The 25,933-nt window shown below is 36.0% G+C and overlaps 2 protein-coding genes across 3 annotated transcripts; one reads left to right on the top strand and one right to left on the bottom strand.

The window, feature by feature from the left end:
* Positions 1-5,403: 5,403 nt before the first annotated feature.
* LOC110464497 (lisH domain-containing protein FOPNL-like) lies at positions 5,404-9,623 on the bottom strand. The gene is made up of 5 exons (XM_021519747.1): positions 9,550-9,623; positions 8,099-8,296; positions 7,169-7,253; positions 6,722-6,840; positions 5,404-6,141 (listed from the first exon to the last, which is right to left on the bottom strand). The coding sequence occupies exons 1-5, from the start codon at positions 9,575-9,577 to the stop codon at positions 6,095-6,097; spliced, it is 477 nt and encodes a 158-aa protein (XP_021375422.1). The 5' UTR covers positions 9,578-9,623; the 3' UTR covers positions 5,404-6,094.
* A 227-nt stretch (positions 9,624-9,850) lies between these two features.
* On the top strand, positions 9,851-21,897 carry LOC110464503 (transcription factor E4F1-like). 2 transcript variants are annotated; one of them, XM_021519755.1, is made up of 14 exons: positions 9,851-9,933; positions 10,897-11,163; positions 11,288-11,393; positions 11,871-12,117; positions 12,402-12,528; positions 13,664-13,742; positions 14,346-14,637; positions 15,351-15,509; positions 16,150-16,226; positions 16,647-16,816; positions 17,265-17,482; positions 17,888-18,086; positions 18,883-19,025; positions 19,753-21,897. In XM_021519755.1, the coding sequence occupies exons 1-14, from the start codon at positions 9,879-9,881 to the stop codon at positions 20,233-20,235; spliced, it is 2,622 nt and encodes an 873-aa protein (XP_021375430.1). In that variant the 5' UTR covers positions 9,851-9,878; the 3' UTR covers positions 20,236-21,897. The 2 variants fall into 2 exon arrangements, with proteins under 2 accessions (XP_021375430.1, XP_021375431.1); XM_021519756.1 differs by having other exon boundaries at positions 9,909-9,967.
* The last annotated feature ends 4,036 nt before the right edge of the window (positions 21,898-25,933 follow it).

Below are 25,933 nucleotides of genomic sequence, written 5' to 3'. Positions count from 1 at the left end.
ATAATTTCGGACAGAAATATATCAGTTTGACTATTTATGAAGTGTGTGTTATGAGATCAGTGTCGGATCTAGGCAGGATTCCTTAACGATCCCAACCCCCCGATTGGAAAAGTATACAATTTGTCTAATTAATCAATCGCTGAGACACAACTAAATATTTCTGTCGATATTCAATAACGTATTTTTTTCCTTTCGAAGTTGCTGGATACCCCCATCCGGGTAGGGACTTTCATACGCTCACAAGAGCGACCAGCTGAGCGGTCATATAAGTGTCTCTCATGATCAGTGCTATGCCAGGTACCGTGGGGGCACTAGCATTGATCAGTGTTTGGGACTTGTCGGTCAAGGGCGGTAACATACTGTACTTAGCCAGGTTAATGTCCGACAGTCGTTCAGTGACCGTAAACAACTTGTGTAACTGTCAACATCTTCATAATGTGAAGGTTATTCCCCCCTCATGTGAGAAGGATCAATGTTCTCCATTGTCAGTGCCATGCTATAACGCTGTACGACGTTAATTAACACTACTGATTATAAAGAATTAAGCGGTTTTAATTGTACTATGACATGTTTATAGGAAAAGCCTTTGAATAGTAGCTCATTAAGAACGCACTGCAGCATAGGTCAACGAAGATATAAAACACTGGAAACCTGTGTAACGGTAAAAAAACCACTTAAAACAACCGGCAAAGAATATCACAATTTATTAGCGTACTCTAACTAAGACCAATGACTGAAGCACAGGGATATGTCACATATAAATGGGCGTCACAGTATCTACTAAGTAATATAATACTGTGACGCACATTTCAATTGGACATGTCCCTGTGGATTGAAAACTGCATATATTATCAGATCGCTATCATCAAAACTGTGCAAGGATTTTCGTATATAGCGCACCTGTCTCATCAACAAGGTGGCGCACATATTACAGGGGTGTAGAGAGCGAACGTGAGCGTAACCCCTGGATATCGAGGATGAAGCATGGCAAATGATTCAATTGGGAAGGTAATATGTAGTCACAGAGGGGCGTAGTTAAAATTTAATCTCCAAAAGTCATCTTCTAAATCCAAGGGTGTTTGCTCTCGATACACATATCTCTTTTGCACCCTTGGATATACCAGAGGTGCAGAGAATGTATGTGTCGAGAGCGGAACCCTTGGGTTTCGAGTATGCCTAAAGGGTGCTCCTCCTGAACGACCGCACATAATCATATTTGGTCTAAAACATCAATGTGGGAATTCAAATCATATGCTGTATAAGTGAAAATGGTGCAATCCACTGGGCAAGAGGGACGGGGCATTAATGGGCCCCACACTACTCCCTTGATCACTCTTGGAGTGGAACCATAAATGGGAATTTATGATATTTTGTTCAAAATCCTATTTCTCCTAAATGACTGCACAGATTGTAGGTGATGGTGATTTGTATAAGTGGGGCCCCATTAAAAAAAATTGGGAATGCAGCTATGCTACTCGAAAACGATCGAAATCCCCACCACATAACCTTACACACAGTTCGCACGAAAAGACCACTACACCCATGCTACAAGGCACGGCTCTTGGGCCCGCCCCATCCCAGGGACTTTACCGCTGGGTTACATCATAGAGTATTCATCAACACTATAACAACATAGTTTCAACTTTATGTTTTAGCAATAACTTAGGTCACGTGACCTCGGTTTTGTAATGCTGGAGAGGTCACGCTAGAGTCACTATACTCGCATCATCTCTAGAGTTGGGAATACCCAAGCCGACATCCGTATTGTAATCTGCCAACATCATTCATGCAGATATAATTTGCACATATTACATACGACAAGCCTAATAATAAGATACCTGGCAGAATGAGAAGACATACGCTCGTACAGGTTTCCTTTGTCGCCTCTTCATACTGACTTTGTGTGGTAATGTAAGAATGAATGGGGAGGATAGGAAAGAAATTAGGAAATATCAGAGAAAAACGATAAGACACAGAAGAAGAGGAAGAAGAAGAAGAAGAAGAAGAAGACCAAAAAGCAGATAAATGAACATCAAACAAACAGCGGCTAGCAATCGACATCTGGCAATTTACATTAGACGTTTGGTATTAGACGATAGGCAAATGACATTTAGCAGTTGGCATGTCGGCCCGGACATTCCATACAATGCAAAGTGCTGGTCCGGGCATTGGTTTATGACCGCTCCATCCAATCTATACATTATCGTCCGTAGTACTACTAATACTACGGTTCTGTTGTAAACAAGTCTGAGTTATATTAAGGGAGATGAGCAAATCGATGAGAACACCTGTCGTCTGCTCATGCATATAATTATTTAATATCAAAATTAATGCATCCGCTATTCCAAATGAAGATAACGAGCTCAGACTGCGCACAGGGGCACGCAAATACTATTAATATTGATCTTGTTTTAGGCTTTCAGTCACTGGGTACGTTATATCACAGGCTGTCTGAGTCAGATATCAGACTGTGGGGATGGAACGTCAGATTGCAAATGTTAAAGGTCATTAGATTTTTATTTAAACATATTTATTGCAGTTTGCAATGGGATTAGGCACAGTTACACCAAGCTATGAAGCCTCATGAGATGCAATGTGTGGGTTGAAAATTAGTCTGTAGAGTTTTAGGTCTGGCTGTGGGGGTTAAGGTCAGGATGTTAGGAGTTGAAGCTCAGACTGTGGAGATGAAGGTCAATTGGTGGGGGGCGGGGGTTAAAGGTCAGACTATGAGAGCTAAAGTTTAGTTTATTGGAGGTTTAAGTTAGACTGTGGAAGCTCAAGTTCAGGCTGGGGAGGTTGAAGGTCAGGGTGTGGGGATGAAGGTCAGGCTGTTGGGGAGTGGGTGTTAAATGTCAGTCGAGAGGGGCTGAAGGTCAGTCTTTGGGGTTAAAGGCTGTGAAGCTTGAAAGTAAGGCTGTGGGGTTGAAAGTTAGGCTACAATAATTAAAGGTCAGGCTGAGGAGGTCGAAGGTCAGACTTTGGAAGTTGATGATCTAGATGTTGAAGTTTATTGTCAGGCTATGGAAGTTTAAAGGTTAAGCTGTGAAGGCTGCCGGTCAGGCTATGCTCCTTAAAATTCAGGATTGAGCAGTTGAAAATTCGGCTCTGCAGGCTGATTGTCCGACTGTGAAGGTAGATGGTTTGGCTAATAATCAAAACATCACCTTTTAATGACACTACAAGCTAAATTGGTCACCAAGCCTTGTGTATTAAATGTGGAGGCTATGAAGTTCAAGGTATACCAAAGTCACTTGGTTGAATTGTTGGATTGAGTGATCAGTGTGAACACTGTGGGTCAAAATGTCAAGGTTCTAGGCGTTTATAATTTAAACATCAAAATCTGTCAAATGATCACAACTCATCCTTCAGACACTTACTCGGTATTACTAACAGTGACAGGCTTCATGTAAGGCGTCTGAAGGAAATGGATTGTGAGGTTTTTAAAATTATAAAATAAAAATCTCCTGAATATATTCATAATCTTGTAAATATTAAGATGAGGTGCCCAGGGTCAACACTGTGAAGTATGGACACAAATCATTTGCTTGAGAGGCCGCCCGGTTGTGGAACAGTCTCCCAATTGACTTCCGAAAGTTGAAAACTTCAAAGAATTCAGGAGGCTGGTCCATTCTTGGGATGGCCCCATCTGCCTTTGCAAAATCTGCAAAGAGTGATATTTCATACTGTGCCCTGGTTACCTCTGCCACCTGACATTTTGGATTGTGTGATACTTTTCTTGTCTTATTTCATTTCTTATATGTTTTAATTCTATTCTATATTTTTACAGCATCTTATTTGTATTTTAGTTCCATATATTCTAAAATATGAATTTTTACAAAACTTGACAAATTTTGTTAGTTGATTTCGGTATCATTTTTAATTCACACTATAATAGTGTATATTCTGTCAATTTTTATTCTTTGCTATGTTAGCATTGTATGTATATTCCACTTCATAGTGTTTTAATCCTAAGTCCTAAGTAATTCTTGAGTGATATACAAGAATATAAAACACCATTAACTATGTCTTTTATTTACTTATTCAGAATACTACTTATCTGTGATCACATTTAATGCTTTTCATATATTTTTATACTATTTTTATATATTTATTGTTTCAAAAGGGTCATATCCTGGGGGTCTTTGTAGGTAATGGACTCCCAATCACTTAGAAACCTGGGATATGATACTTTCTTTTTCTGTGATGATTATTACTGCTTTTTATTAATATATGTGATTATCTCCCTTTACTTGTAATATAATATGTTATTGTTATTTTACATATATTTGTCACAATAATAGCTCTCACGAGCTAATGTTCCTTGTTTACCTGTATGCGAAGTTAAATAAAGTTTCTTGTATCTTGTATGAAGCATCACCAAACTAACTACAATTGTTTTAAGAAAACAATACAAAGTACAATGGAGGCTGTAGAGGTTGAAGCTCAATATTGAAATACCTTTAAGTAGAAGGTGTATAAAAGATAAACGTTACATTTACTAAGAACGAAACATCAGATAGACTACTGGTCAAATGTCAAAATAACATGGTCACTGGTTTTGAAATTTCAGAAAAATAATATCCTCTGGATGCAAGCTACAGCTATGTATATAAGGCTGCAGGTCAAATGCCAAATTTTCGAGGTGACTAGGGCTACATTCGCGTATCCCGGTTGAACTATACCCGAGTGGAATAAACTCCCACCTGACATTATTTCGAGCCCCACAACGGAATTATTCAAATCAGCCCTCTACCGTCACCTTTCAAACGCAAATTAGACCATCTCGTATCTTTTAAAAACACTCTCTTTCCATGTTTCACTCCTCGTCTGACATTTTATCTTCAAATTGTTGAAGTTGGTCAGTACCATTTAGAAGTAGAAGTAAAAGAAACGGTACGTGTGGTGCAGAAATTTTCCACGATAAACGAACACACTTGGACCGATCTATAAGCAGAGCTAAAAATGCACAGTTTCGGAGAATAAAAAAAAATGCATCGAGAATATTATGCCCTTCTCTCATGCATCCACTGAATTACATAAAATATCTTAAAAACTACATGTGGCTTGACATTGTTTAAAAAAGAAATAATGCAAACTCGCAATAGTCAGCATTTTAGTTTTGGCCAGGTACGTCTGGACCCCTCAATTTACATGAGCTGAATTTTCCTGAGGTTAGCCTCGGTTCAGATCTGTACCTGTCGTTTTCTTTACAGGTTCAACCGTTTCACCGGATACGCGAATGTGCCCTTATTCTTTTTAAGGAGCACAGATTTCTCAGTCATTAAAAGTTCACAGGTCATTGTCAAGATTTTTTAAACATCAGTTTCTCCAAATTAACCTCTTTACTGATTACGTACGATGCATTGGTTTGCTAATTCCATGATAAAAACTTTTCCAAAATCGTTTGCTTTAATAATACATATATAATTTATTTTCTTGTCAATTTCATACATGTACATTGTAAGCTTCATAAATAACAGTAACACTACACAAACAGTTTATGCTAAACATCTTGATGCAACAACAATTGGCTTGGAATGTGAGTTCTCAATGAAACTTTACATTTTCATTTTCCCGATACTTGTTGCAATGAATATTTCTGTAAGACTTAAACTATGAGAATTGAGAAGTCATTTTTAGTGTCCGTGGATAACTTCATCAAAGCTTATAGCTCATCGTAGTTGAGCAAAAGTTGTTTAACTAAGAAATTGCAACAGACCTAGTGGTATATTAAACTTTTCGAAGATCAGTTTGGGTCAAAATGTTTCGGTAGAGTTTTGACCAACATTTGTCAGGTTTCATTACTATTTTTATTTATAGACATGTCGTACAAGAAATATTTCAATTAAAGGCATAACAAGGACGGATATCGTGGTTTGTTATTACAGGAGATTCAGTACAGAACTTAACTTAGGTAAATCTCTGAGAACATTATGTTGGACCATTCCATTCACCTGAACGGAAATTGCTAAGATTTATTTTTAATTTATCTGTCTATATACACCATACTACACTATCACTCCCCATCCATTACAATGATGATTAAGAGATGATTGTGGTAATCTAGTCAGAGTACATCCATCCTTTACTGGAGTCAACGTGTACCGCCTCTTACCACAATTCCTTGCTCAGCATCCTCATCTGAAACAAGAAAAGGACATTCGTGACTAATTATCCCTGTTTATCGTAGTTTATCTAGGGTTTGAGGCCTTTATAACAGCTAAGGTCAAATGAGAATGATGTCCACAGGTGGTAAGGCCACTAGGGAACAACTTACAGATCTAGTCTCCACACTTTGAAACAAGCTGTACACAAATGCATCCTAACCCCTCACATCGTTTTTAACTGGCTAGACAGATGTGCCTAGCACACTAGTGAAAGGAAAGACTAGATGAGAAATGGAAAGAGAAAGGTCCCAAGTGTTGCAATGGGTACATCAGATCAATTTTGATCCCCTTAAATGTCCCTAATATATGAAAGCATTGAAGGACAATGAAGAGGATCTAGCCATATTAATTGCCTCTTACAATCAAGCAGTATGTCTTTCCAAAAACTTACAGGGGTCGATGGTTAATGATATTTGGTTCATTTTTTCCATAGTATCTAACTTTGTGGTGTTTTTATTTACCAAGGTCAGGAGAGATTTAAGCTTAAATGGTTAATAAAGTGGATCTGAAGATGAGAGGATGCAGCTTCACGAAGTGAGCAGCAGTTTTCTTACCTTGCTCTCTGAAGGCTGATCCTATCTGAGGTGCTGACGACCTGTCTCTCAGAGTAGACTTGGCTAACACAGATCTATTGTCCTTTATGTAATGTGACACTATACTGTACAGCATTGGACTGGAATGATAATGAGGAAAACCTTGTGTCAAGTTTCTGATGAATTAAGGTAGGACGTGGCATCATGAATATCTAGATAACATACTTGGTTTCAATTTTCAAAGTAGATTAAAGCAGAATTATACTGGTCTATTAGTCTAATATCAGTTTAAGATTAGTATATTAACTATTTTTGTATATTTCAGAGTTGAAGTGAATTTTATAATAGATAAACTCAAACTCAAAGCTGGAAGTTAAATTTTGTAAAGAAATGACCAGAATGATTGCAGAAAATACATAAGGACTAAATTCTACAGAACTAGTACATATATACATGTACAGTACTTACATTGAACTAGATGTATGATCTTCTCGGATGTTTAATTCTCTCGCTAAAAACTCTCTGTTTAATGGCTCTTTGGGCTGACCAGATTCTGAAAATACAATTTGCTTGGTCCTATATTTAGATTTCAATTCTTCAAATAAAAAGGATTACCGTATTGCATGAATAATAACAAGTACATGTACAGGTGTAATGAATCAGCATTGCAGCAGTTATCTCCCTTAGCTCAAAGTGTCGCATTGTGTCATTGAAAGTGTGATTTAATCATTCCTGCCCGGGATGAATGCTTAAATGAACAGCCAGGTATGAAAAGAATTAAACAATAAAATTACTTGAGATATTAAAAGCATGATTTCTTCTGTGCCTTTTACATTTTTTTTGCAATAAATTAGATGCTACCTTTTCTTTGAGCAGTCTGTAGACAAACCTACCAATAACAAATTTTTGTCATAATCCAATAACAGCAAGAATCATTAAAATTACATGTGATTGTTTCCAATCCAAAATGTTCAGGTATTGCTGTCAAAGTGTTTGAGTAATCGGTGACAAATCATAACCTGATGTGAAAACCAACTTATGACAGAAATTCCACAACTATTTGCAATTAACATTTGCCATCTGACAAAACTGTTAACCATAGAAAGCACAACTTTGTTCCCATTTTCAGTAAAACAGTTTTCTAAGAAAGTGTTTTAATCAAATGAGACAACAGAGAATGATAAAATGATGTTGTCTTTGTTTTTTTGAACATTAGTATAGGAGTGAAATCAACCTTTTTAACATTTCTGCATCTGATGGTATATTTGCAACACAGATGTTCAATTCCATCATATCCTCCAAGATGTGTTACTGTGCATCATGGAATATGTTATGAGGGTGATTTTAAAAGTTTTCTTCTGGGTATAAAAACATGTATATGTTTAATAACATGCATACCTGCTGTTAACACGGATGATGAGTATTTGTATTTATTAAACTCCAGATATTCTCTAATAAGTTCATTGATTATCATGTTTTCACTGCTCAATGGAGGTTTAGCTTCTCCATGGTCATCCAAGGAATTGAAAACTTCAGCTCTTATCCTGGCCTTAATCTGTCCCAGAGTCCCATGGCTTTCCAAGGTCTCTTTGATAACTGAAAATATAATTAAAACAAGCCTAAGGCATGTTAAAATAAATAAATAATGAAAAATCTTGTTTTCTACATAAAGCAGAAACTTTTCATTAAAAAAACTTGATTACGATTGATTTTATTCTTATATTCTTTTTCACTTTGTACTCAGTAAATATTCCATGCTGGCCTCATCAGTTACCCTCTGATCAGGTCTAGTACAATCTACTGATTATGCTGTAAAAACCTATAGCTATATCTGTAAAATGACTGAACTCCTTCTTTCCCCCCTGTTACATATCCACTTATAATGGTAAGCTGTATTGATCTTTATTATATAAGATTTTAGTTTTAATGAAAAAACCCACCCAGATTCACATAGAACTACAGGGTTGTTTCAGATTTAGTAACGTGTCCAATCAGTCATACAATTTCAATGAAAAGTCATTTGCTCATGTCATATCTGTACCTGTGTTAAGAGTTTTTCTTTTTTTCAGTGTTTTAGTCTTTATTACTAGTTACCTGCTGTATTCATTTATTTAGCTTAACTTCTGCTTTGCATGGCACTTTTATATACCACTAACTTGCAGCATAGCTTCTAGCCCTCTCTTCTAATCATCATTATAGCTCAATATCTTTTTACTTACTAGACCTTGTCGTCTTATTTTAATTTACACCATATAAGTGTATATTATGTCAATTATTACTCTTTTGCTATATCAGCATGTTTGTACATTACACTTGTAGTGCTTTAACCCACCTATTATATAGCAACACCTGTGTGATATGCAGATGTTCACTATCATCTCATTACATCATTTTTAGTATAGTATTTCAAATTTATTACCTGTGATATCTAATTATATGCTGCTATGTTATTGTATGTTTTACTCGCTGATTATGTGCTAGCTTTCTGTGATAGTGTATACAGGGATGTCCATCCCTGGTGTATAGCTTGTTTGTTGTTTTCTGGTTGCATTTTATTATGTTTGTCGCAAAAATAGCGCTAATGTTTCTCTGTATGATATATGCGATGTTAAATAAAGTTTCTTGTTTCTTGTACCAATCACTGTCCCAAAGTAAAGATGCAACAACGACTTACAAAAAACACAGACAAGTGGGAACATGCCCACCATTCATATTTTCAGTAAACAAAAACCTTTCATCGAAGCTCTGACCCTGTTACATTGGGGAAAAAAGATATAATCAAATTGATAAGTTATACTGTTAACATCATCCATATGCGAATTGTCATTGCCAAGATATCTGCTATTTACCGTCTTTTAATTCCTGTGTCGAAGTCATTTCTGATGAGTGTTTGTGTAGAACGTCACGTTTTTGGAGACTGCACGAAAATTGGTGACGTAGTACACATGGTTATACAGCGATCATCAACGTATTATTTTATTCTGGCATTCTTATTTCTTAAAAGTAAAGTAAACCAGTATATAATAATAAGAGTATTGTTCTGATTATATTTCAATAGTTATGCTTTGGAATAGCCTTTTAATTAGTGAATTTTATAAAACAATATTTTGAGACGGACCCTTAAATAAACCGGAAGTCAATGGAAAGTGAGGCCTTTTGTCGATAGTCGCAATCCGCCATGTCTGAAAAATCTAACGACACCACATCTGTCGTAAATACGTCTACATTGGACGGTAAGCAGACGAAAAGTCTTCATAAACGAAAATCGTTAAGTTTACTATGTATTGTTTTTGTTTACTGCATACATTGCATGCAAAGCGTATATTGAATGTGAAAAAATGACATTTATGTTACTCGTTATGGTAAACATTGCAGATCAGCCATGAAAAGCTTATTTTCATAGTTGTAACAACAACCGTCAGTGGCTGTTGACTAGTGTAACGTGTTGTATGTAAATGAATAGATACTGGGTGTTGGTATTTCATAATTTACAGTAATATTCTTGGTGTAGCAACATAGAGAGACATTGCCAATATATCTGATATCGATATTTAAGCTTATTGACAATACATTGCAGGGATACTGTAATCCTGGAGAGGTTCATGGGGCACCCTCGAAACTGAAATTGACCCATCCATGTTCCAAAATCCTTTTAATTTAAAATAGAACGGCCCCTTTTAATTTGATATTGACTAAAAATTGCCGAAAATGGCCCACTCAAAACACTGTATAGGGTCAAGACCCCATTGCATAGTATCTGCAGTAAATGAAACAATAAGATAATTTAGACAGATTGCTGATAATAAAGCTACATGTTAGCATATATATTTTTATATATGTATTAATGAGAGTCACAATTTAAAATCAATGGAAGAAATCCCATTTAAATTATGTAAGGTAGGATACTTCAATATAGTAGTCTTACATATACTTTCAAAGGCGATCAAGTGAGGGCAGATTATTTCAAAGTCAGTTGTTGATAGTTTAGCACTTACTTTGACACAAACTGATATATTAATATAATAGATAGATCTATTAATCTCCTTCTGTGACAACTTTATTGCATTTTCTATTTTCATTTTTGTTTCGGTGTTGATTTCCATAAGCGCTATGGGACCCACATTTGATAATTAAAATTACTGAAATCATTCCTACTAATAACACAACATTTGAATACAATGTATATATCTTCACAGGTTTTGATACTGATAATGAGGGAGATGAAGATATCCACTTCTGTAAAAAATGTCGTATCATGTTTACAAGCCTGGAGGAATACCTTCAGCACAAAGTCAAACACGACAACTTCAAGGTTACATTTTCACGCTCTGGTCACGATAGGCGAATGATTGTCCCAAAACTGATTCAGAAACAAACAGGTATCTCTGTGGAGAATGAAGACAATCGGACTGGAACGGAAGGGTCGGAGAAAGAAAACACTGGTACAAGAAAAAAGAAAAGAGGTAACTAGAAAGCATTAAGTCAGTGCTGCAAAATATTTTGAAATAGTGATCAAATGTTTTAAGTATATCAGCCAATTGTATTTGAACTCCAGTCATTTTCTATCACTGTGGTATATATTTGTAGGTCGGAAGAGAAAGACGAAGGATTCTGTGAAAGAGGTTAACCAGGAATTAGTAATAACAGACAAGCCAGCATACTACTGTCCTAAATGTGACATCAAATTTAACAGGTATAGTAAACATTTCTATTTCTGATAGCAATAGGAACATAAAAAGTATGTACAGTATTATATAATAGTGGACAACTGTTGTTTCACACCCTAAGGGAGGAAGCTTAATACATAGTAATTTGAAGGTATGAACAGGGAGTCCTCCCCACCAGCCATCATCCACTGCTAGGTTCATGATTTACTGATCATACTTGTGAAGCTTCCTCATGCTAGAGGACTGTGTCCAGCTTGATATCTGAGATTTTTTTTATCTAACAAAGTATCAAATTTAGAGGCTCAGTATATATGTATTGATGCTATATATATCCAACAGTTCTTAGCAAAAATTTAGGGCCAGATACTTTGATATGTTATCGTATTAATTTCACTGAAATATATGTCAAAATGTAGTGCATAGTATTGTCGTACCATGGTTTTATGAGATGTCGCAATAAGCATAATTGATGTTAACTGATGACCATTCTTGTGTTTGATTAGAGAGGCAACTTTAAGGAGACATGTAGAGTATGTGCACGACTCCACTGGAGACTACACGACCAATGTGGGAGAGGAAGAAGGGGAGGGGGAAGAAGTTGAAGCTAATATAGGACGTGTGGTCAAACGGGACGAACCAGGGGAGGATAACTGTGAGGATCCAGACTACAAACAAGTGAAATCCAGCACAATAGCAACAGATGTTGAACGGCGATTTGAATGTCACATCTGTCAGAATAGATTCAAAGAGGTACATACCAATAACTAAAGGAATTGTGCGATGTTTAATCCTAGTCAATCCAGTCTTTGAGCTGAATAGGGGTTTGACATATCAGTTTATACAAAATATTGTACATGGATTTTGCCATGATATTATCATTATCTCCCTTGCACATTTTGTTTGTAATTAAAGGGCTGGATGTTGATGCTGATATATAATGAATATTTAATTGTTTCCTGTTGAATATCATATATACCAGATTGTTTGAATGAAAAAAGATCCATAACATGTTTATTCTTTTCCCAATATTTCAGATAAATATTTTGAAAAGCCATCTTCTGACTCACAGCAACAAGAGGGATTTTCCCTGTGGTATAGAGGGCTGTGTTTTTGCCTTTAAAACAAAAGGCTCCCTGAAACGCCATATGAGGAGGCATACAGGTATTGTTTTTGGACAAATCTAGCTCACCTTGCACAAACTTCAGAAAGGTTGTGGGTTTTTTGTGTGTTTTTTTTACAAAATTTGGTTAAAGGATCCTTAGGCCAATTGATTTCAACTTTACATAATTGAAGGATGTGTACCATGGGGGGCAAAGGAGTGGGTCCCATTAGGGAACAAGGGAAAACACCATATATACGTTAGTCTAGTAAATCACCTTTACTGATGGTTTGTTACATGGGTACTAGTTTGGTCATTGCCTTGGCAATGGCTAAAAATGTTGGAAAGGTCAGCTGGAAATGGGGTATGTAGGAAGAAATGCTATAAATAATCAGTGCTTAAGTGTACCAATTATCACACCAAATACAATGGTATACCACTGTAAGTAAAACTTTAGTTTCCAATGATCAAAGGCCTATGGTAATATCACCCCAAAAGATTCTGTGTGAAAGCTTCTTTAAGAAAGGACACATTCAGATATGCATAATTAGTTATAAAGTGATTTTTGGAACTCAGATGTTTGAGTCATGGTCTTGTGCTTTTCCTATGGGACTCAGCAACACTTTGAGATCCCACTGTATATTAGTAGTAATGGGACCCATTAACATTTTGTAAATGATATTCAGGACTCATCTGAAAAAGTCTTACAAAAATCATTTCAGTACCTTAATCTTTGATTACTGAAAATGTAAATTTTACCCATATTTGTATCTTTTTTCATGGTCTAACCTCAGTATTTTTAGCTCACTTATTGAGAAGGACTTTAAGCTACGTCTTCTGAATAACAAAGAGACATAGATTATAGTGATGGTATTTGGTTAGCATGCTTGAATGAAGGGCTTTTAAGTTTGTTCACATGAATCACTTTTACCTGCTTTCTTGGTTACAAGGGCCTCTTGCTGTATTGCCTGGAACTGATGAACACATCAGCCATCATGCAATAAAATAGTGGGGAAAGGAGTTTCTCATTGAATGGTTGATGAAAAGTGCTAAAGATAAGAAATATTTTAGCAAAACAATTTAATCTCTATTCAGTATTTTCAGCATATTTTGCAGACAAGGGTCAAATGTACAGAAGTATTTGACTGTATTTTATCTTTTTGATTTGACATTGAACCATTTTCTTTTTTTCCACAGGAGAACGACCATTTTCTTGTTCAGCTTGTGAAAGATCTTTCACAGAATCAGGTGCTTTAACACGACATATGAAATCAAGGTTGGCTTTTAAATGTATTTTTTTCTGTGTCACAAATTTGGAAAGCATATAGATTGCAGTCTGCTAATACATACATGCTTAAGGGCCTCCTTTTCTCAATCAACTGACAATTAAAACAAATGAAATGTATGACAAAACACACTTAAAGGTACCGGTAACTGTTAATTGTATGATTATTGTAAATGTAGTCCAGGAGCACACTGTACTCTGGGAAAAGTTTGCCAAGTGAAATGTTTGTACTTCACCACTAAAATCAATTATAGCCAAGTTGTAACTTTGACTTTCTCAGTAGAAATATTACCAGGTATATATAAATGTAAGCTGCATACCAGTGTTAACATCACGATTTTCATTATAGAGGGCACAGATGGTTTAGATCAAACAATTTCTTGATGCTTTGCTATTTCTGAAAAACTGGAATTTTTTGCTTGAATTGTCAGGAAAACTATTCCTTCAATATATTGATTTTGAAAATGACCAATGAAGTTAAATTACATTTATATACCCTGGTATTTGTTATTGAAATCATGAACATCACGCACAAGAGAAGTACATTTCAAGTTTGAAGAAAACAAATTAAATGTTTTATTTTTACTTTCCCAGGATCCCTTGTACCAGTAAGAGTGATCAAGATCTGCCCCGGTATGGGAAGCGGTGGTCGTTTGTGTCCTCGCAGACATCATCAGAGGAGGTTATCACCACAGTGGACGGGAGGGAAGCATGTGAGCTGGAGGAGGGCGAGATACTGCCGACAGAGGTTGTTGATATGGATGTGGGAACAAGCGAAATAATGGTACATGAACAGGACGCATCTTGTTTTGAAGTGATTCACCTTGCTGACAAGGATATGTCCGTTTTAGAGACACAGGAAAATGTCACATCAACTCAATGTAAGGTAAGATGGTATTGGAATAATAAGTGTTATTACATGGCTACGATGATATGCAGTGAATGCACAAATGCAATAGTTTTTATATTACCTTGCATAATTATAAGGAATAGCCCACTAATTTTGTCGTCAGTTTCTGAAACAAATTTTCATAAATAACGTTAATAATCTTAAGTCCTTACTTACTGTCATGAAAAGGATGACAAATAAGCATGAGTGAGAAAAAGTCACTTTAATAAATTTTCTTTCAATATAGGTTTACAAAATTTTTCAATTTAAATGGACCAGACTAAAAAAAAATGTGTTTCCTGCAATGTGTTGGAAGAAATCAGGGTTGGTAGGAAGGTTCCCTTTTAACGAATAATTTTATATGGTTTATATAGGAGAGTGATCTTGGCTTTAACAAGCCTTCATTGAAAATTGCCTAAAAAAGTTTAGGGTAGGCACAAAAAACTAGGGTAGGTAGGTTTACTGAAAACAGTAAATATTTTTTGTTTGGACTCAAATCTGACATAAATAAGCATGCACTTGAAAAGAAAATTTGACAAATGCGGACAAAGAATTGTATTTGAATGTAAGTAACTCTGATCCTAATATTGTTCTAACAAATGATAATCAAAATACTTTTATTTCCATTTTGCAAGAAGGTTAGGATTCAGGTACATAGATGTGGTCAAAGAAAAATTAATAACTGTTCTTACCCTATATTTAACATGCAGGTTTGTAAGGTGGACTTCTCAAGTGTGAGTGCCCTACGAATACACCTGAGGACACATTTGGCAGACATGTCTTTCCGCTGTGGTATGTGTCACTACGTAGCAGAGAAACGTGAACAGCTGGCCAGTCACATGTTGTCTATGCACCAAAGCCAGGTCAAGGTAGGTCACTGTTGCTACAATGTTCTCACTAAGTTTTAAAACAGGTAAGAAGGGATGTCCTGATCACCAATGTTAAGTAGAATTTGTTTGGTTTGTACACTAAAACTGCTGAATCAGCTAAACATTGAATGCTCCATTTATTGTTAAAATCATTATCGTTATTCCTCATTTTAATACATCAAAGGGAATATTACTGTCTGAAGTGGATTTCAAGTGTCTATATACAGTGTTGATTGGATAGGTCTTCTTTTGCATGTTTTTCAAATTCATTTTTCTGAAAAATTATACAAGAATCAAGTATTGCATAAAAAATGTCACTACATGTATTAGCCAAACTATCTTGTAATTGTGTTCTTAAAAATGAACAAGATTTGACTCTGTAAAGACGTTAATACCAATTGTAATAAAACATGGATTACTTAGCCTGGTAGACAGATGATCAGCATCTGATTTATTATACCTATAATAAAGATCCAGAAAGACCAAGATTTACATTGTTAACATTTATACTTTATCCAAATACTTAGGGAGAAGCTATTAAGTATTGTTGAATAGGAACCTACCCACTATTTTGATGAATATTGTAATTGCCTATGATTTACAGTAGGTTTCAAAAACTCTTGCCTTTGATTGTTGCCAGGGCACAGAACAAGCGGACGCTGTGATTCCCATCACCAGTTGGACAGAAGACAGTCTGGACAAAGAGAAACAGTCACTGTAAGAATCACATGTTTGGCAAGGAAAATCAAGATTTATACATGTGTAATGAAAATGTGTAGAATATGCATTAATTTGTTGATTCCTTATTGGATTGAAGCAGGAAATAATAGCACTATCATCCTGAGAAAATTGTCTTTTTTGACAGGTTTAGGTATTTGGTATCATTTGTGAATCGGATTTCATCTCATTGAATCTTCTGTGTTTTTACCTCACCTGGCCCGAAAGGCCCAGTGAACTTATGCTGTGGCGTGGCATCTGTCCTGCGACAACTTATTATTTTCTTCTTTAAATAAATATTTCATTTTCAAGTAAGTGACATTTATGGCATAAATTATATTGATCACAATTTGAAAATATTCATGATTTTGACACTAAAAGGAAACCATATACACAAGCTTATTTTCTATTTATATGTAGAAATGCAAAGGCAGCTATCCAGCAGATGTTACAACTGCCGACAGATAACAGCTTGTTTGGTGCTGGTGATGCGACCCCTGACATTGTCAGGACTGTGTACAGGTGCCCAGTCTGTAACAAAACATTCAGAGCCAACAGCAACCTCAGACTCCACATGAAGTCTCACACAGGTTTGTCTTTATTAATGATGTTGCCTTTATCAACTGCAGTAGTCAATGAGGTGATCGAGAATTTGTTTAAAGCATAATTCAATTGAAGAGGGTCACAAAATAAGTACTTTGTCAATTACAAATGTCTCTATTAAATAAATTGGTATTTGTAGAACCATATCACTGTAACATTTAGATATGGTCACTTCCAAAGTCTGTCTGCTGAAATTGTTTTTTTCTGTTTATGTCATGTTCCGGTTGATATCCCATTTGACAGACGAGTAATAATATAATAAAACCATGTTTTCCGAGTCAACACACTCAGCTTTTAAAGTTTGAAGTTTTGCAAGAATTTGATTTTACAAATGGTAAAAAAATTAAGTGTTCAGAGTGTATATCATGAAATGTTTCAAATCATGGTCATTATTATGGTCACATGATTCTATTCCAATTTATGTGTGGGTTTTAGGTGACCGCCCCCACAAGTGTTCGCACTGTGACAAGTGTTTTGTGACCAAGGACACACTGTGTAAACATCTGAGTGTGCACAGTGAGGAGAGGCAATACAAGTGTGGAGAATGTGGCAAGCTCTTCAAACGCATCTCCCATGTACGAGAGCACCTTAAAATCCACAGCTCAGACCGACCCTTCCCTTGTGCTATGTGTGAAAAGTCCTTTAAGACAGGAGTAAGTATTTATATAACGATATTGGTATCAATTTCTCTCCAACCATGACCGTCAGGATAATTAATATCACACATCTGAACTTATTACATGCTCACTGAAAAAAACCCATCCAAACAGTATAAAATGTATTCTATTAATAACTCTGCCATCACTATTAACTTACTCTGCAAGTTTTAGCAAAATCACAGTTCCTAATGAACAAACTTCATAAAATGTTCTAGCCATTTTAGAGTACTTTTACGAAAGAAATCAAGAAAAATGTAACCATTCATGTAGTTGCAAAATTGTTGTAAAAATTACCTTTAGTTCTACATGCTAATTTTAAGTATCACAGTGGCTTAAATATTGTCAAACAAATGATAGAGACTGTTTGTATGATATTCAGAATATTTTTCGTTTGAACAGAATGCCATGAAAGTACACATGAGGACACATACAGATGTCATGCCATATGTGTGTCCATATTGTCACAGACACTTCAGAGAGAAGGGCTCTCTAAACCGTCATGTTCGTATGCACACCGGAGAAAAACCATATGTATGTAAACACTGTGGAAAGTCATTCTCAGAGCACGGCACACTCAACAGACATCTCAGGGCTAAAGGTAACTATTTAAAAGATCAAAGTAAATATGTTTGTCCAGACTCTTTTCCTTTGAATAACATGTCTTAATGAACAAGTACAGCAATAAGGTATTTGATGATCTTGCGGAATAAGTTGAGCTTCCTTGGAAATCAATTGTAAACTTGTTTTGTGGTAAAGTGAGTGTGTGTACTTGATGAATTTCAGTTACATTCCATCAAGGGATACTTCAGTATTTTTTTCATAAGTGAAGATCGAAAACATGTGAAGAAGTTGAGTATTTTTTCAGAACTTGAAATATTATTGATATTCATCACAGAAATGGGGTATAGCAATAGCATTCAGTACGACTATACAAGTTTAGCAGTGTGGACTGAGAAAACAAACAAAACGTTTTCTATATTATAAATTTAAAATATATGAAAGTATTAACAAAATATTCAGTTATCATTAATTACAGTTTTGTTTTTGCGTGTACATAGGAAAATACAATGTACCCATTCTCACGGTGCTGACTTCACAATTTCAAGATTGTTAGTTAACATTTTAGTATTACTTCATGACAAAGGTTCTTTATTGTGGTTTTTCAAATTTGGGAAATAACCTTTCCATGAAAATAACAGTGTCTCTTAAATAACCCTGTATGCAGTATTTGCTCATTAAGTGCTGCTCTCTGATTGCTCAGTTCACTCTAAAAAATATCAAAATGAACAAATATTTTTACTTCAGTAACACTGAAATTTCACTGGTAAACATGATATGTGTCTCTATCTGATGGTCTATGTGAATTCCTCCTACATTTTGTATATCTGTTTCAGTGCCATGTTCACACCAGATAAACCTTGATGACACGGAGGGGCCTAAGGGGCCCTACCCCACCGTGCTGGCAGAGTTCTCCTCTGTGGCAGACACACAGCAGTACATCACCACACAGGACGAGGGAGACAACGAGCAACAGCAGGTGATTAGTGAGGCGGTGTGTTGTTTTACATGTAACACAGTACAATTTATATCCCAACAAAGCAGCCACACTACAAAAAATGTATCATGATGTTTTTTGTTTTGTATTAGGTATATTGTACTCAAGTCAATATCCATATCATGCATTTACACACACAGGAAAAGGAGGGCAGGGATAATCCTGGAGGGGGCCATGGGGCTAGTGACCCATCAAAACCGAAATTGACCACTCCATGTTCCAATATTCTTTTAATTTTACATAGAGTGGCCCTTCTTAATTTTGATATTGACTAAACATTGCTGAAAATGGCCCACTGCTCTCATATTCTAGGATTTCCCCTGGGAGGGCTGTAATTTTCAAAGGACACATTATAGATTTCTTTTCACTTGATTTATATCAAGCACAAATTCAAGTATCATGCAAACAATTACTCTTATATTAAAGCGATATTTGGGATACAGTTACTTGGGTTTTGGACTCCATATTATCCTGGGGCTCGTCAATATTTCGAAAAGTATAACCTAGCCTCACCTAAAAACAGATTTCTTAAAATGTCTTTGTGTAAAGTGTATCATGGTTACAGCCTATCCATTTTTGTCTCTGAAACTTATCTTTGCTAAATACATAAAAAGCAACTCTTGATTTAGTTTGAATTCCACATTTGTCAACTTATATGATCAAATAAAATACTGCAATATACCTAATACATGTACAAATTGTTTATTAGCAGGTGGAGAGTCAGACAGAATATGTTGTACTACAGACAGATTTGAGGGATGAAAACCTGCACAATGTGGAAATAATCACAGAAGGTGAAGTGGACACTACCATGCTGGAGGGTATGCAGGTAACTGACGACTACATCGTCGTCACCGATAGCGACCAGGGCATGAAAATACTCGACTCCAAAACAGGGGAGACAATTGCTATGATGCCACTGTCATCACTTGCTGACGGGGACAATCAGCTCATTACTATGACAGCTGAAAATGAAATTGAGGCTGTTGCTATGGCCCCTGGTTCAACATTAGACTTGTCTGATTCTATAGTGGAACAGGCCATGATGGTAGCAAATGTTGAGGAGCAGGTTGAAACCACGGAATCTCCAATACAGAGTATTGTGGATGGTACAATTTCAGGTATCGTCACCGAACAAATGATTATAACATCTGAGGCAGCTACAAACATCACAGAGAGTGTGACAGAGTAGTGTGCTGGTTACTGAACACAGGATGGATTTCAGAATTATTTGGTGACATGTTCGTTTTTGCAATCAGGTGGATCTGTGCATTCAGTATGGGTACAAATATTCATTAAGTAACATCACAGCTCGAAGTTCAGCATTACATGAATTTGATTTTTTTCTCTACAAAGCAAGACCTGTTTACATTGATAAATAACAGCGATTCTTGCCACAGTCTGCTTTATGATTTTCAATGCATAATGATGACATAATTTATTCTTTCCAATCAATTGTCAGGAATATTCAGGGATTATACAAAGGTTTTTTACCTCTAACAAAGACAGGCTTCAAATGCTACTATTTGACAGAAAATTTGAAATTTTAAGGTGAGGATCCGGAGTTCTGTGACATATACATATATAATGTACTGTGTGCATATGTTGTTATTTCTGTACAGATGGTGGTCAGCCCTGTGCAACAGCAATCACCACAAATCTGTTGTCTCTTTATCAAGCCACTGATTTAGTGGACAGTTTCGACTATTTTTTAATGAATAATTGTCCACATTAATCAAGTTGTTTCACAAAACACCACTTCTGCTTAAAAAAGAGAGGTGGCTGGATTTTCAAGACTCTACTGTAAATCCTTTAAGAATTTGTGTGCATGCCGATTTGGGAACCTATCCATGTTTATGTTTAGTAAAAATAAACATTATGCAATATATCTCATATAAAACTATTTCTTTTTCAATATTATTGTAAAGAATCTTATGTCAAAATTTGTGCAATACACATCATAGCCTCATTCTGGATTTCACAATCATCCTCTGTTTATATCACAATCAGGTGTTTTATACCACACTGTAGTAATAGGTCGAAATGTCATATGAAAGGATTTTTGTCAGCTAAGATTGGATTTTGATTGGTGGAGAGGTGTCCAACGGCATGACAAAATACGAAGATAGAGATGTATATGAATTAAATATTTTATGTAAATATGTGTTTTAAATAACTGTATTTACATTTCAGTATTGTTATAACATTTTCAGAAATTTAAAAAAAAAAATAGTCAGGGCACTGGGCCCCCACCCTTCAAAAAATAAAAGAATTGATGGATAAAAAAATAGCCTTATGGTAACTGATCCTTTTTTCAAAAACTTGATGGCATCTGTACAGAATTAAGGTACACTTAACCCTCAATATAATGCCCTGTGTCTCACTTAACTCACCGTTGTCGACGTCATACCATTAGTCTATGTCTACTTTTGACGAATCTTCTGAAACTTTGCCACTTTGTTTACCACACACATGATGTCATTTTATGTCATCGTTTTCTTTTAAAAGAAGCCAACCATCCCTTACTCGATGGGACCATTCCACCATCAATTGTCTTCTTTTTGTCTTAATCATGCATTGACAAATCAGTGCAATTTCTCATTATGTATCCGTCAGTAACTTATTTCATAGGTTCCTATCTGGGGATTATTATAGGTTTACTATATTGGAAAATTCAGCCAACAAATACTCGGTACCCTGTGGCCCTTGCATACTGGTATGTCAAACACCTATTCTTGTTGAAGGTAGGATTTTACCGAATCTGTGCTGTTGTCATTTATTTGTTTACTTTTTATGTAAATATCATTTTTTCAAATTTTTATGTCGTTGATTATTAAAATTGTGTATGAAAGGAAAATACATGTATTTAAAAGTAAATTCTCGTTACCAGTGTTCTTTTTCAATATAACAGACTTAAACATGAAAAGCTGATAAGGAAAATTCACTCTGCACCTTCTGCAGTGCTAACTCAACACTATATTTGTATTTCTCTACCACCACAGCACCATCTCTGATTCATGATCACCAAGACAGCACCATCTTTAGTTTTTGCTTCTCCAACATAGGACCATCATCGTTATTGGAGTTTGTGATTCTGGTTTCCATATGGATACTCAGCCTATGACATTAATAGGCCTTTCAGGGTCAAGGTCCAAGTCAAAGGACACATTCACAGCGTTATGATTATGTTTAAGTATCAAAGAAATACATTATTTCCTATCAATACCACCATTGAACGAAAATGATGAAAATATGTGTAAGACTAAAGAAAAGATATTGTAGTTTGAACACCTACCCCTTTTCATACTATTTCTGAGGGTCATTTGTCATTTCGAGGCAAGGTAAACCTAGGACCCTTGATTTATAATCATATCAGTCTCGCATCACACAAATAAACTATATGCGGCTGTTTTTTTAATGAGATTACTAGGTCATATATAGTTTTGTAGGCTATATATTCATGTTTAGCTCACCTGGCCTATAACATGATAACATGCAGGCATGAAGGGCTAGCAAGTTTGTTCAAATCAATGACCCTGATATATATTCAAGGTCACAGGGGTCAAAAATGTTTAAAACTTTAAAACAACTTCTTCTGAATAACCATCAGACCAAAAATATTGATATTTGGCCAGTACATATGTAGCATGCATGGATGAAGGGTTACATTTGGTCAAATGTGTATAAATATTTAAATGACCTAATCTCAATAAACAAATGTTCCAGGATGGTGATAATTTTCAAGTTGTATGCTGAAGGGCTATACAGTTTGTTCAACGTAATGACCTTGTTCGACTTTCAAAGTCACAGGAGTGAGTGTGAGATTAATACCAGGTGAGTGATGCAGGCCCATTTGCCCTCTTGTTAATACTTGTCAATAAGTAGTGCATGTAAAGACACTTAAAAATACCGGAAACCATTCTTAAACGTTTGATATCACAACACTTATTTGCACACAGATTTAGCGCATGATACGTCAGTAGCACTTAGCTAATATCTGCGCCATCGACCGATTGGTTTGAGTGAGCAACAACTATAAGGTCATAAAAAAGGTGGTGTACACAGTAGGCAACGAAAAATTCGGCTTGTGTTGGTCCCAAATTAGTCCCTTATAATCGTGCAATGGGATAGTGAATTAAAAAATTCCATGCGTATAAAAGGAGTTATCAAAGAAGTGCAAGAAGGAGAGAGAGAGAGAGAGAGAGAGAGAGAGGGAGATTATTTATATAATTATATAATTTATATAATTTTTGCACAATTATAAGATGAATGCGCGTATATTTTCCTCACACGAGGGTTGTACATAATGCACGTATATGTATGTGTTGTATAGCTGTCTTGTCTGTCAGCTTTATCCTATCTGTCGAGGACATTTCCAGAAACTGTGATGAAGCCTGTATATTGTGTTCGGGGTTAGGTTAAGGCGTCTGACATTCTGCTACCACAAAGTCTCCACCACCGAGGCCTACGTGGGGAAGTCGCCAGGTACTGGCCGTCTGTCGGCGGTTTTTCTCCGGGGACTCCGGCTTTCCTCCACCACCACCACCATCACCACCACCACCTGGTACGTCATTAAATGACCATATCTGTTAATAGGACGTAAAACACAAACAAACCAAATCGTGTTTTGTCTGAGGTATTGGTGACAATAAAGCAAACAGAAATCATGGTGTTAAATCCAAATTAGTACATATTACGCTCTTAGTTGCCGATGGCAGCATCAGCAAGGAGATTTCATATGAATAATTTGAAATCAAATAAGCAGACAGACATGGAATTATAGTTGTGGAACCCGATACAGAGATCAATTTACTCTGGGATCCTCTCATCAATTTCAACTTACTATGGACCCAATAATCACAGGGGTAAATCTTGTTTCCTTGTAGGAAGACAATATTCTAAAATGATGGGAAATGGAAATCAACAAACTTTTGAATATACTGGCTATTCACTTTCTGTTGAATATTATGTTGAAGTAATATTACAATCCGTAAAGGGAGATGAATGCTAAAATGTGACAAATACTTTTATGTGCTATCTTTTTGCCTTCAATTTTGACACGACATATTCAAGGGGTGCAGAGAGCGTAAGTCAGCATATCCCCTGGAGTTTCGAGGATGGGGAATGACAGCAAAATGTGCGAGTATATCTACTGAAAAAATACAGTATCATAATGTAGTATCAGATGCAATCATACTGTCTGATATTTATCTACAAATCGGTGAGGTGAAGATTATTTTCAATGTAACATTTCCATTACATAAATTGTACTAGAAATAAAATAAAAAAGAGCAATCACCACCTATCCAAATAAAATGAAATAATTGTACTTTTTAAAGGGAATATAAAGTAAAAGCTATATCGGACATGTATAAGTCCTTTATTTCCGATGGATGTGCACATAATAAAGAAGTTTGGTCACAGGCCGATCAGTGAGTGTCCTTTCGATGGACATGTTAAAGAAAATATAACACGATGACTTATATGTTACACAACGTTCTAGATATAGCTGGGGATTCCCCCAAATCCTCAAATACCTACTATTGATGTAATATTAATAATGTTTTAGATGATACGACAGGTTCAGAATACAGTGTGAAGAAACCTATTTAACACTTTCAATTGATACAATTTGGGGACCGAGCCTTTTTCGACGTCATGATAGGTTACAAATATTTTTGCTTCCATGAAGAGGTGCTCAATCTGTTGTTAAAGTAAGTAATAATATTTTGTGCATTTCTATTGTAATATTGAAAATGCAGATTTTTAATCATCTTTATTAACTGAACTTTAAGTTTCCTTTTAGGAAACCGGTTTTCGTATGTATATCCAATTTATTAACTGGTATTGATTCATTCTTTAAAAATTCATAATCTTGATCCGATTATTTTTACAAACAAATAAATAGCCCCAACATTGTACTATACGGTAATCCAAGATTAGCGTCACTGATAAACGCCCTCCGTTAAGGTTGAGAAAGTTTAAACTACAATTGGATCATTAAGTACAGGTATTAAAATACAGTGGCCAGCGAAATATAGACACAGTGAATCGGTGCATAGCATGTGTGAACCTCCAACAATGATCAACATGTTACCGCGATTTGACCAGATACCAAACATGCGAGATATTTCTGAACCAGCTGTGTATAAAATGACAAGGATTTGAATACTGCACGACCAAGAACTTGTTTTCGATACGAATGAACAAAAGCATTTAAGAACTGCTTCATGATCATCATCACTGAAACGAACGAACTTAAAATCAACAAAACAATGACGAGGAAATGTCATTGAAAAGTGAAAAAGACGTGTTTCCTCTATTTTTAAAAGAAAGAAAGTGAGTTACATGTTCTTAGTCTGGGTCGACAAATTACAATCTAGACCTCGGTGATGTAGGAGAGGCTCTTATTACCAATATGCCATTAGAGAAACAGAATGATGAGGTGATGCCTTCTGTACAACCAGTTAAAGAGGGAGAGGAGGGCCTAAGTGCCATAATGGAGGAGGACAGAGTCGATGCGAGTTTGGAAAATCCAACAGAGCAAAAAGATGACCAATCGGTCATGATCAGTGCAATAACATCACATGAGTCTGTCTTACTGACCGAGAAGCTTGGAGAGGACGTCCCGGCCCCCGGGGTTGAAGCTGTTTGTGCGTTAGTGGCCCAACAAAAGGAAAATAGACAGAAACGCGCACGTGTTTTTGTAGAACGGTTACAACGGCTGAAAACAAAGATGTCTTTTCTGGATACGTCTCGACTAGGAAGGTTGGGTGCAGATGGCACTTTGTTGGACGAAAACCCATGTGATGAAGCTCGTGATGAAGGGGGTTCCCGTGGTGAGTTCGTAACCCCACGGTCTATAGACGTCACTCTGACAAACGACAACG

The sequence above is a fragment of the Mizuhopecten yessoensis genome, unplaced genomic scaffold (genome assembly GCF_002113885.1).
Source record: "Mizuhopecten yessoensis strain PY_sf001 unplaced genomic scaffold, ASM211388v2 scaffold10997, whole genome shotgun sequence".
Lineage (NCBI taxonomy): Eukaryota > Metazoa > Mollusca > Bivalvia > Pectinida > Pectinidae > Mizuhopecten > Mizuhopecten yessoensis.
The sequence above is the reverse complement of the archived record's forward strand: the minus strand, read 5'-3'. Positions and strand labels throughout refer to the sequence as shown.

Coding starts and splice junctions, on each gene's coding strand:
- LOC110464497 (XM_021519747.1), bottom strand. CDS start 9,577: ATGACTTCGACACAGGAATTAAAAGACG. Junction 8,297..9,549: donor GACACAGGAATTAAAAGACG/GTAAATAGCAGA, acceptor TTATATTTTCAG/TTATCAAAGAGACCTTGGAA. Junction 7,254..8,098: donor ATCATCCGTGTTAACAGCAG/GTATGCATGTTA, acceptor TTGTATTTTCAG/AATCTGGTCAGCCCAAAGAG.
- LOC110464503 (XM_021519755.1), top strand. CDS start 9,879: ATGTCTGAAAAATCTAACGACACCACATCTGTCGTAAATACGTCTACA. Junction 12,529..13,663: donor CCATATGAGGAGGCATACAG/GTATTGTTTTTG, acceptor TTTTTTCCACAG/GAGAACGACCATTTTCTTGT. Junction 16,227..16,646: donor GACAAAGAGAAACAGTCACT/GTAAGAATCACA, acceptor ATTTATATGTAG/AAATGCAAAGGCAGCTATCC.